A 13,189-nucleotide genomic window follows, 5' to 3' on the forward strand; every position below is an offset into this window, starting at 1 on the left:
GGAAAAGTATAAAAGTTATGGCTCTTGTAAGAAGGGGAAGAAAAAACAAAAAGGAAAAAAATGGAAAATCGCTCAGGGTGAAGGGGTTACAATCCTAGTAAGATCCACACAATAGCAATATGAGCGCTCCCTGCAGACTTCTTTCTTTGGATGTTCATGATGGGTTTACTATCAAGCTAAAAAAATAGACATATCTATAAAGGGTACCACCTTAATTGCTAAATGTGCAGACAGTTATCAGGCAGACCTTACAAGGCATTAAAGGGGTTGTCCACTACTTTATATGATCCCCCAGGGCCCAAAAGTGTTTCTCTAAATACCTTGTGGTGCCTTTTGTGCCTGTGAGCGGCGCTATCACTTTCCCGCTCACAGGCAGCACGTGACCCCCGGCTGCAGCCAGCTCTGACATCCGCTGACATCACGACAAGTCCAGGCTGCAGCCGAGGGTCCCTCTTCCGCGTTCCACCGGTGGCTGCTGGGTTGTGGGTGGGGTTACCCCGCGCGTCATACCCAGCATCCACCGCGCGCTCTCCCTCTCCTCATTCACTGGGAAAACGCACGGTGGATGCTGGGTCTGACGCACGGGGTAACCCCGCCCACAGCCCAGCATCCACCGTGGGGAGCGCGTCACTGATGTCACGCCTCACTTGACGTGACATCAGTAATAGGAAACGTGATGCCTCTGATCGGACAGCGATAGCGCCACTCAGAGGCAGAAAAGATACCGCAAGGTATTTACAAAAACACTTCTCGGCCCTGGGGGAATACATTGGGGGGTTCATATAAAGTAGTGGACAACTTCTTTAAGTTCAACATTTCCAGTAAGGAGCACCCTCATGACTCCATAACAACACAAGACAGGAATTGCTGTCATAGGGATTTTGGAACACCAGGATGGTGCTTAAAGGGAATCTGTCACCCCATGACACTTATCTGACCTCTAATATGGGCATACAGGTAATAGAAATGTGAATCTATACTTACTTGTATGCCTCATATTAGAAGTCTTGTTGCAGTGAAATGTCTTTTTATTCTTTCAAGTTTCTGACGTGTGCAGGCCAAGGGACAAGAAGAAATCCCCGCCTTCTGTTTGAATTATAATTTTTCCCCCCTCCCCTGCATGTCACAGTGCCCTGTAATGTGCAGTTTTATAGCCAAATCCCTTGCCTGCGCAATTTACCTTGTACGCAAGGCGCACTTTATCCTCCCGTTTATGTTCAGGTATGTTGTGTGCAGGTGCCAGCGAGTCACCGTGACTTCCGCTCCAGTGACCTCCGGCATGCTCAACACTAAGGTTCGCTCCCCAGTTCCTCACGGCATCGTCATTGTTAGGAACCATATTGTATATATGTATACATGTGGAGATTTGTGTGCTCAGATAACTTTGACCAAGGTTTCAGACCTTAACCCCTTTCTGACGTTATACGTAATAATACGTCCGTGTGCCCTGGGGCTTATGGACCAGGTTTGTATTATTACGATCTGACGATCGCGCCCGCACATAGGCTGTGCGGACGCAATCGCCGCTGGGTGTCAGCTGATTCTGACAACAGGCACTCAGTGCCAGGAGCACGGCTCCCGGCACTTTAACCCCCTAAATGTGCGATCGCAGCATTTAACAAGCAAGCAGAGGGACAGAAGCCCCCCTGCTCTTGAATCGGAGACCCCATGCCGTCAGCGCGGGGTCACGATTGTTGCCATGTTGACCCGATGTTGTCATGACGACATCCGGATCACCAGGCTCCAGCAAGTTTCTTTGATCATGCGCAGTGCATGATCAAAGTAACTTGTGTCTGCAGCACTGACTGGTTATAATGTATAGCAGTGATCCTGCACTGCTATACATTATAACTGCGATCAGACTGCAGAAAATGAAAGTCCCATAGTGGGACTAAGTAAAAAAAAAAGTGTAAAAATATTTTTTAAATAATTAAAAAAATAATAATAATAAAAATATATTATACCCATAAATAAATATTATTATGGGAAAAAAATAAACAATAAAAGTACACATATTTGGTACTGCCGCGTCCGGAATGACCTGACCTATAAAACTGTCCCACTAGCCGAAAAATAAAAGTTATAGCTCTCAGAACAAAGGGATGCAAAAAAAAATATTTTTTCTATAAAATAGTTTTTGTGTAAAAGCGCCAAAACATAAAAAAATGATTTAAATGTAGTATCGCTGTAAGCGTACTGACCCGAAGAATAAAGCTGCTTTATGAATTTTACCGCGCGCGGAATGGCATAAAAGAACAAACAAAAAAAACAGTTCATGAATTGTTGATTTTTGTTTATTCTGCTTCCCAAAAATGGGAATAGAAAGCGATCAAAAAATGTCCCGTGCCCGAAAATGGTACCAATAAAAACGTCAGCTTGTCCCGCAAAAAACAAGCCCTTACATGACTCTGTCGGAATATGGAAAAATTATAGCTCTCAAAATATATCAGTGCAAAAACTAGTCTTTGCAAAAAAGAGTTTTTTAGTGTGTGACAACTACCAAACATATAAATCTGGTATCGCTGTAATCGCACGCACCCGAAGAAAAAAGTTGTCTAATCACTTATACCGCACGAGAAACGGCGTAAAATAATAAATAAAACCAATTCTTAACCTGCTGCTGATTTGTTCATTCTGCCTCCCAAAGATCGCAGTAAGGCTCAGCTCATTCCCTGTAATGAGGCAGATGGAGGCACCGTAGACGCCGTCTGACCTGTGATCCCACGGTGTTTGTCTTTTTATTAGGCGTGCATAAAAGTGCAGTTGGCCACAGTTTTATGAACCTCTGAAAAAAGGACACCGCCAAACAGAGGCCAGATGTTGTCCAGAGTAACTCTGCTGCCTCATTATAGTGAGTGGATCCCTCGGGATAAGGTTAGGGTTGTGTTAGGGTTAGGGTTGTGTTAGGGTTAGGGTTGTGTTAGGGTTAGGGTTGTGTTAGGGTTAGGGTTGTGTTAGGGTTAGGGTTGTGTTAGGGTTAGGGTTGGGTTAGGGTTAGGGTTGGGTTAGGGTTAGGGTTGGGTTAGGGTTAGGGTTGGGTTAGGGTTAGTGTTGGGTTAGGGTTAGCGTTGGGTAGGGTTAGCGTTGGGTTAGGGTTAGCGTTGGGTTAGGGTTAAGGTTGTGTTGTGGTTATGGTTTGGATTAGGGTTGTGTTGGGGTTAGGGTTGTGTTGGGGTTAGGGTTGTGTTGGGGTTAGGATTAGGGTTGTTTTGGGGTTAGGGTTAGGATTAGGGTTGTGTTGGGGTTAGGGTTAGGATTAGGGTTGTGTTGGGGTTAGGGTTGTGTTCGATTAGGGTTGTGTTAGGATTCGGGTTAGGTTTGTGGTGGGATTAGGTTAGGATTAGGGTTAGGGTTGTGTTGGGGTTAGTGTTGTGTTACGGTTATGGTTGTGTTAGGGTTGGAGTTGGGATCTTTTCAAATGTAAAGAAAAAAAAGATGATGATATGGCGACTAAGTGTTGAGCGCAAGTGCTCGCTACTCGAGTTTGCATCGGGTGCTCAGGTATGCACCGAGTATCGCGGGTGCTCGAGTGACATGCTCGATTACCCGCCTGTGTGTTTCGTGGCTGTTATACAGCCAAAAAAACATTTGGGGATTGCCTGCCATACCCGAGCAATCCCCGCGTGTTTTTTTTTGGATCTCTAAAAACTGTGATGGGGACTTGAGCATGTCACTCGAGCACTCGCGATACTTGGTGCATACCCAAATACCCGATGCAAACTCAAGTAGCGAGCACTTGTGCTCAAGACTAATGACAACCTGTTCAATATGATGACGTAATATTTTCAAATTCTGTGTCGTACCTCTGGATTCAAAATATTCACTATACCGCTTGATAAAATCTTTGAGGAGTGTAGTTTCCAAAATGGGGTCACTTGTGTTTTTTTTTCACTGTTTAGGTATATCAGGGACTCTCCAAACGAGACATGGCGTTTTCTCTCTATTCCAGCCAATTTTGCGTTTAAAAAGTCACACAGTGCTCCTTCCCTTCTGAACCCTGCCGTGCACCCAAACAGTGTATTTTCCACACATATGGGGTATCGGCTTACTCAGGAGATATTGCACAATTTTTGGGGTCCATTTTCTCCTCTTACCCTTTTGTGGAAAAAGTTAGATTTTTTTTATTTTCACTGCTCTACGTTCTAAACTTCTGTGAAGCACATGGGGGATCAAGGTGCTCACCACACATCTAGAAAAGTTCTTTGAGGCGTCTAGTTTCCAAAATGGTGTCACTTGTGAGGGATTTCTACGGTTTAGGCACATCAGGGGCTCCCCAAACGCGACATAGCGCCTACTAATTATTCAAGCAAATTTTACATTCAAAAAGTCAAATGACGCTCCTTCCCTTCCGAGCCCTGCCGTGCGCCCAAACAGAGGTTTTCCCCCACATATGGGGTGTCGGCATGCTCTGAAGGAATTGCACAACAAATTTTGGGGTTAATTTTTTCCTGTTACCCTTGCAAAAATAAAAAAAAATTTGGGTCTAAAGTAAAATTTTTGTAGAAAAAAGTTAAATGTTTATTGTTTTCTTCCACATTCCAAAAATACCTGTGAAGCACCTGAAGGGTTAATAAAGTTCATGAATGTGGTTTTGAGTACCTTGAGGGGTTCAGTTTTTAGAATGGTGTCACTTTTGGGTATTTTCTGTCATAACGGCCCCTCAAAGTCACTTCATATGTAATGTGGTCTCTAAAAAATGGTTTTGTAAATTTTGTTGGAAAAGTGAGAAATCGCTGGTCAACTTTTAACCCTTATAGCTTAATAAAAAAATAATGTTGGTTCCAAAATTGTGCTGATGTAAAATAGACATGTGGGAAATGTTATTTATTAACTATTTTGTGAGGCATATCTCTCTGATTTTAGGGCATGAAAATTCACAGTTTAAAAATTGCAAAAGTTTCAACATTTTCGCCAAATTTCCCATTTTTACACAAATAAACGCAAGTCATTTCAAACAAATGTTACCACTATCATGAAGTACAATATATCACGAAAAAACAGTCTCAGAATTAGTGGGATCTAATTTCCCTGAAGGTTCCCAAGGTGAGGTCACGTGACCGATCAGCTGATTGCCCACGTCACCGAAGGGCCTGGCAGCTCAGTACACTGCTGGGAGCGAGCGCGCTCCCGCAGTGTACCGCCGGGAGTAGCGCATCGCCGCCGGGTACCAGGAGGACACCGAGGGTCGCTGGACAGGTGAGTATAGAGGTTTTATTTTTTATTTTTACTTTTTTTTTTTCACAGCGGGCACACGGGCTGGGCAGAGCAGACTACTGCTCCTCCCAGCCACGCCGCTCCCGCTGATAACAGCGAGTAGTACTCCTCTCCCAACCTGGGTACCACCCTCAGCGCGTTTCCTGTGCGAATTCGCGGCGGAGACGCCCGAACAATGGTCATGCTGCTTTTTTTTCCGCAATGGTAATCCGGAGCGGAAATTGCAGCATCATGTGCACAGCACATCCGGATTACCATTGCTATACCTGGCCGTCCTATTAACAAGCGTTTTCGCAGCGTTTCTGCGGTGGGAAAACCGCCGCGAAAACGCATCAAAAACGCTTTGTGTGCACATAGCCTAATAGTTGTCTTGTGAACAGATTCTCCCACCTGAGCTGTGAATCTTTGCAGCTCCTCCAGATTGACCATGGGGTTCTTGGCTGCTTCTCTAATTAATTAATTAGTGATTAGTTGCTTTGGATGTCCGTTTATATGGACGGCCATGTCTTGGCAATTTTGCCATACTCCTTCCATTTTTGGGTGATGGATTTAACAGTGCTGCATGAGATGTTCAGAGCTTGGGCTATTTTTTTATTGCCTAAACCTGCTCTACTCCTCTCCAAAACATTATCCTTTACCTATCTTGTGTGTTCCTTTGTTTTCATGATGTCACTTGATCACTAATGTTCTCAAACAAACCTCTGAGGCCTTCACAGAACAGCTGTAGTTATACTGAGAATAACTTACACACAGTTGGACTCAATTTACCAATTGTGACTTCTGGAGGTAATTGGTCACTCAGGACTTTATTTAGGGGTATAAGACTACAGGGGGGCTGAATACAAATGTATGTCACAATTTTCAGATTTATATTTTTTAAATATTTAGAAAAGCCTGTATCATTATTTTACACTTCACAAATACTTGCTAATTTGTGTTGGTATATCACATACAATTCAAATGAAAAATGTTTAAGTTTGGGGGTATAACATGAAAAAAATGTGGAAAAGTTCACAGGGTATGAATACTTTTTTAAGGTGCTGGTTGTATATTTATTGATGGTAAAAAAGAGTGACAAAGTGATATTGATATTTGCTTTGGTTTGGGAGGAAAAATTTAGATTGGCGGTCGTCAAAAGAATTTAAGAGTCTGGTTCTTTAGTCAAGTAAATCTGCGAAAACATGCAAACCCAGCTGAAAACATGATTTAGGGAAGGTAAGACTTTCTGGAAATTGTGGGTGGAAAATAAATGAGGTAATTTGAGAGTGTAAAAAAAAAAAAAAAAAAGCTTCACTGAAATGGCAAATTCTAATATCTCAAATATTATACCTTCACTGAAAAAAAATATAATTCCCATAAAACTTAACATTAAATTCTAAAATGCTTAAATAACCTACATAAAGTGCACTATATTGTAATTGTGTACTCTCGTATAGGATAAAACTATGGTTGAAAAAGTATCCTCAGACAAAACAGCATAAACTCTCCCAACGCGCTGCATCACCCCATATGTCAGCGACTCGTCAGGAGACAAATATTTTTCCATAAAGACACTGGTTATATACATATCTATTGTTCTGTCTATCCTAATATAGTGTACAAATATCTCCTACTATATTGTATTGCACATGATTTATATTGCACAGATCAGCAATCCCAGGAGATTAACCTTATATATCTAAAATATTGCATAAGACATACTAGAAAAAAAAGCAGAAAAAAGCAGCCATATTTATCAACACAAGTCAGAAAACTAATGCACTTACAGGATGCAGCAGCCCCCTTGGTAAAGGCAAAGGCGACATAGGTGGTAGATACTGAGGAAACAAAAACTCACGCCAACCAAGTGATTGGGAGGTGGGGGGGCAGTATTATGATTGCACACGCATAAGGCTTATATAAGGTGCCAGTCACACAGATGTAGGTGCCCATACTATTAGATAAGGCAGGCTGCCCAGCACTATGAAAGTGCCCCCCTCCTAGACAGGCATCCTAGTTTACAAGACCAACAATGATGGGCCTGGCTGCACCCTGCATACAAATGAATAATGTGCAGTAAAATATGAATAGTATGCTTGAGGTATTAGTAAATAGGAACGTTATCCAGGTGCATTATGATGTAGATAGTCAATACTGCACAATCAGCAAGAGATGAAACTCACTAGCCAGCCAGGCTGCAATTAGACATAAAATGATATGCACTTCTTGTTTCTACCCAGTGTCACACTATAAGGCTATGTTCACACATGTTGGGTTTTTCAGGGTCACAAATCTGCAGCAAAACTTAATCTCTGGCAGGAAATCAGCTGCGTCAAAAACGCAGGTTTTGCTGCTTTTTTTTTTTTTTTTTTCAGTGTTTTTTTCAGCCTTTTTTTTTCACTGTCCTGCTGTCTCTATGCATGCACGTAAAGTTTTGTGGAAAAAAAAGATCCCCATTCTATTTTTCCATCAAAAACGCTGAAAAAACGCTGATGCTAATTTTGGTGCCTTTTTTATGTGTTTTTTTTCACCACCCATTACTAGTCCCATATACAGAAGTCGATTTCACATATTCTCAGTATGTCAGTGTAGCCAGTGTAACACCTACTAACTGTTCAGAGTGCTCAGGATCATTTGTATCTGTGGAGCAAGTGTGACACATCAGTGTTCAGGGGTGCTGAGAACCCTTTACAATGCGCTATCTCAGTATATAGCTGTCATTGCTAATCAGGGACAGGGAATTACAATACACTAGCTCATTGTATCCACATGATGTTTCACTATTTTATTTAACTGGTTGTGCGATTGTTACATGGAGTCAGTGTGATACAACAGATCATATTTGCCTGGCTCTATTTTCATATGTTCCCTCACTACAGCAGTGACGTAGGACTTATACCCCTCTGCTTAAATGAAATTAGCAGCTCTCCTATCACAGTCCTATATACCAGATCCTGCTATTCATTTCCTAACATGTTGTTTGCCAGGAAGGAATAAGTGGGTCCTCTGCGCTGCTGTGCCCCGTAGATAGGAGATGGGAAGAAGACCTGTGTCTCGTGATGTTGACTGGACCCTATTGCGCTTTTTGTTCCAGAGTTTCTTCAATTTTTAACATAGCGTACCAGTGCTGCATGCACACTGCACAGAACACATAGGTGACTGTAAAGAAGCAAATTTGGTGGGGTGTTGATCCAGGGAGCTTGTCTGATGTATGTGGAGTCAGGAAGGGATTTTTCCCCTAATATGGAGCAATTAGGATCTGCCCCATGGGGTTTTTGCCTTCCACTGGATCAACATGTTAGGCTACAGGTTGAACTCTGTGGACATACCTTCACCCTTAAAAACTACGACACTAAAAATTTAAATTGATGGGAACCCACTTTGGGTGATCTCTTGTCCCCTTGTGTCTATTTGAAAGAAGATCGTTCTAATCTTACTACCTGGCTACACACAAGCGGTTTCTACAAGTGTGGACATTCTATTTGTATCTGCTGCACCCATGTAATGAATACCAACACCTTTACATCTTTCTCTACTAATCTAAAATATAATATAAAAAATTTCATTAATTGTAATTCTACCTACGTTCTATATATTATTTCATGCAATATGTGCTGTCTCCAATATGTAGGATGCACTTGCACTCCCCTAAAAAAACGCATCAGACGACATTTGTCAGATGCTCACAATAAACTGACTACTTAATGCTCTGCGGCATCCAGACATTTTTCTATGTGCCATAACGGGGATACTACAGCCTTCAAAGTAACCAGTATAGAGAAAGTTATAAAACCATATAGGGGGGGCGATCATAGGAGAAAGCTCCTTAATAGAGAAAGCTGGTGGATTTACACACTGAACACACGTGTACCGGCCGGCATGAACATCAGGCATGACCTGATGTATCATTATGAATGAGATCTCTGGAGTTTTTTATATAATAATTTATTTGATATCTATTTACTGTTTTATGATATGTAACTCTTTCTTTGCTGGTATATCATATTGATTTAATCATTTTATCATGTTATACGCTTTTAATTTGTTATGTCTGTCTAATCTTGATTGGTTTAGCTTGAACATGTGATCAGCAGGATATGACACATAATGCCACTTCCTTGCGGTTTTTCATCATGCAATGATTAAGAACATATAGTTCGAAACGCGTTTGCTATTCTCTTCCCAAGGTGGACTTTTTAAATATTTTTTCATGACCTAATGAAACAATTGGTTTTAGAAGATTTGTTCAGCTGGATTTTCCTGGTTCCTAATTGAAAAGTTGAGATAAGCTGATGCCACTTATTAATGTTAGGGATGGAGATATGGAAATTAGTAAGAGATGGCAGCACATCATCTGCAAAAAAAGAGATAACTTAGAGGTCGGCCACCTTGTCTTGTTAGTGCAGCTTTCCTCACTTCTGGCCATACAATGGCTGTGCACGGAGGAACATGTGACCAGACCAGTAAAACACCTGGGAATATTTCTTTTCCACTGGGGGAGGCTGATGGTCTGATCACATGCTCCTCCACTAGCAGCCAGTTTGTGAGGAAATCTGCGCTAATCAGAGAAAGTGGCCACCCCTGTCAATGGGTGGGAATAAAATTCTGTCATAGTCGCCAGGAAAGCGCCTTCCATACCAAGGCATTAAACATAACCGGACAACCTACAGTAGGTGATCCTCCGCTTTTTTGACATCCAGGCTTATAGGAGGTTTTTTTGCAATTTCAGTAAGCTATTGTCACCGGTCCCAATTCAGTGTAGAAAAGCAAACAAATTTTTCTTTACTTACCCTCCTCAGGTCCAGAAATATGTCTCCACCGCTGCCCAGTCTGTGTTCTGTGGTTGCAACAGCGACGTCACTATAACGGCATTGCAGCCAATCTTTACGCTCCACGGCTCATGGCGTCTACATCGGCAGAGCCGCTATGCTCAGTAATTGGTTGCAACGCTATTGACGCGACCTCAGCACTGCAGAAATACAACACAGACTGGGGCAGCAGTGGAGACAGCGCTGGAACTGGAGACGGGATGTAAAGCACAGCTTGTTTTTTTTACACTGACCTGCTCCTGGGGACAATAGTTTACTAAAAGCGGAAAATCGTTTGAAGTAGAGAGAGGTTTCTCCTGCCCTAACTGTGATATCTATAAGATCGATCACCTTTCTTGTGTTATCAAACACATCTCAGCTATTGCCTTGGGATTGTAAATTAGTTATCTATCACAGTGTCTAAGAGCATGTGGAGTTTGTTACTCTTTTCATAGTATTTCTGATGCATATGTAAAGGGAGAATGCCTAATTAATAAAGAGCCTATTCCTTGAGAATAGCTCTAGAATAAATTAGATGTTTGAGAATAGTTGAGGATGGATTACTGGTACTTGTCATTGAAGACTCCAGAAGCTGCAACTTAGGTGTCAACTTATTCAATTTTACAGGGGTTGTCTACTGATTTGACAACACATTCTTAAATGAAACAGGGCTCCATTGTAAATAAAAGCAGCTTATACTCTCCTCCGGGCTGAGCTGTTCGAACGATGTCGGCGCCATGTCTGCCGGCACTGACGTGACATTATGTCATGTAAGTGGCCGCTAATAGGCTGCTTCACTCGCACTTCCCTTGGATGAAACCAAGACATCTGGGGAAGGTATGAGCACAACAGCCCTCATCATATTCCATTGCCCATTAAATGTAGAATTAAACCGTAGTTTATCCTTTGTGCTCCTCTTCTTAGCTGATGACTGAAGTAACAGATTACATGAAATCCTTTTGGCTTGGTTATATTTATTTTTGATACACCTATCTATATAATCTCTGGTCTGAAATCTTTCTTTCAAATCACTCACCTGTATCTCACATTTAGATGAGCAGATCTACATCTTCCTGAGAAACTGACCAACTTGAATGGCTTTAATTGCTGCATGATGGTCACTTGATGTGGCGTACAAAAGAGGGTTTACAGCTGTGGGTTTTCTGTAGATATCAGTCTATAATTGGTATCAGTAGAGTAATTGGTAGTCTGCTTCAATAAAAATGTCCAGATATTCCACATTTCTCACCTTATATGAAAATGTTGGTTAATATTAAACCTATTTTTCTTGAGTTGGCCAATGAACTAATACAATTCACACTCAGTAACCTGCCAGATAATGAACAAGTCATAAATGTAACAGAGCCAACACTGCACATAGTCTGCAGCATGGGAACCCCATCACCAAACACCTCCTTCTCCAAGTAACCCAAGAAGAGATTGGCATATGGAGGTGCACAGGCTGCACCCATGGCAGTGCCACACCTCTGCCCATAAAAGACATCCTTAAACATGAAAAGATTGGGGAGTATGATTCGCAGCAGCTCAAGGACCAACTTGCATATTTTGCCATTCCAGTTGTTGGTTTTCAGGAAGAAGCTGGCCTCTTTTAGTCCATCAGAATGTCGAATGCAGGTGTCAAAAATTCAATGTTAGCTGGTGCAAGATACATATCTTTGTCTTAGTTGATACCTTCAATTTGCGCCAGAATGTCTGTTGTGTCATGTACATAGGATGATAGTGACTTGACCCAGGGTTTAAGTTTATCACCTTTTTACACCCTGTAATTTGTAGATCCAAGAGTTTATCCTGAATATTTTTTTTACTTTATCTGACTATCTATCAGAGGTATGCAGACTGATTTACCATTCATTGGGTTCTTCTCTTTTATAATAAACTGAGAAGCAGGGGCGGACATATCATCGATGCAACCTGTGCAGCCGCACAGGCGCCCAAGAGGTAAGGGGGCCCACTTCTACCTCCAAAGCAGGTGCAATTGTGCATTATGATGAGCTATTGGGCTGCAAAGTTCCCATATATTGTTCTTGCTGAGAAGTGTCAAACGTTTATTACTTTTTACACTACATTATTACATTTCTACATTGCTTTTTAGGTTTTCTTGTCAGCCCAAAACTCAAAAGAAACAAACTTGTGTACTCTACCTTTCCTAAGCATAGACCTGCAAAGTATGAGGATTCATCATCTGGACCTTCTTTAAATATGAGAAGCAGTTATTCCCACCCAAAGAGAGATCGTGAGCAATTCAGAAGTGCCCTTGTGGACATAATAATGTAGGTTATTATTTCAAAATAAAAAATAAATAAATTAATAATGAATGCATTACAAGAAAGAATTATCGTGTAAATACTTTAGATGTTATTTCTGCTGTCGCGTTGACTGATGGTAGTTGTGTCTTAGACACAAGTATGTTATGCAAAAAAGTGGTGCATGTCTTTTAGAATCGTGGCACATTTTATTTTTACCTTCAGATGTATAATAATAAAAAACCTTAGTGACTATTTTGTAGTTATTTGTGTTGTGACGTTTACCTGTTTCAGGAAAAATGGTGCCACAGTGCAGCCTTTTGATCAAGCTAGCTCATCTTCTGATACATCTCCATTAGATAAAGAGGTTTTGGTAAGTAGAAAATTTTGCACTAGAATAAGCATTTACTATAAACATTTGCTATAAAAATGCGACACACTAATTTTCCAAAAGTATGTGGGCGCTCCTCCTAATTTCAGTTCAGATGTTTCAGATGTATCCATTGCAAACACAAGCATTCAATCAAGCACACAGCCATGCAGTCTCCATAGAAAAACATTGCTTGCATTGTTGGATGTAACTCGCATGGGAAAGAACCCAGAAAACACTCAAAGGAATGAATTTAAGCATTGCTACATAAATGACTTGCCCTTCTTATATTCAGTTGCTTGAGTGTCTTTTAATCACTTCAGGTTTCCAAAATCGCCAAAAGGGTAAAAAAAAACGTGAGCAGACTATTTTTCAAGTGTTTTCCACTCTGAAGATGCTCTATACTTTACAATGCAAGTCAGTGGGAAGGCTCAAAAGATGCCTGGGTGTCTTTTTGAGTGTTTTTTGCTAGATTTTTTTGCTTGAAAAGTCACTAGCAATTTATTCATTATTGCATGGAGTAAAAAGAAAAAGGTTCAGGAAATAGTAAAAAT

The 13,189-nt window shown here is 41.3% G+C and overlaps 1 protein-coding gene across 1 annotated transcript in view; it reads left to right on the forward strand.

Annotated features, from left to right (window-relative positions):
- Positions 1-13,189, forward strand: part of DNAH7 (dynein axonemal heavy chain 7) — a 505,238-nt gene that overhangs the window by 20,548 nt on the left and 471,501 nt on the right. The window contains exons 4-5 of the mRNA XM_073647873.1: positions 12,115-12,292; positions 12,560-12,638. Coding sequence (XP_073503974.1) covers positions 12,115-12,292; positions 12,560-12,638 — 257 coding nt within the window. The remainder of the gene's footprint in view (positions 1-12,114; positions 12,293-12,559; positions 12,639-13,189) is intronic.

This window comes from Phyllobates terribilis, unplaced genomic scaffold, assembly GCF_046119375.1.
Source record: "Phyllobates terribilis strain yellow unplaced genomic scaffold, ASM4611937v1 Scaffold_9__5_contigs__length_417890890, whole genome shotgun sequence".
Lineage (NCBI taxonomy): Eukaryota > Metazoa > Chordata > Amphibia > Anura > Dendrobatidae > Phyllobates > Phyllobates terribilis.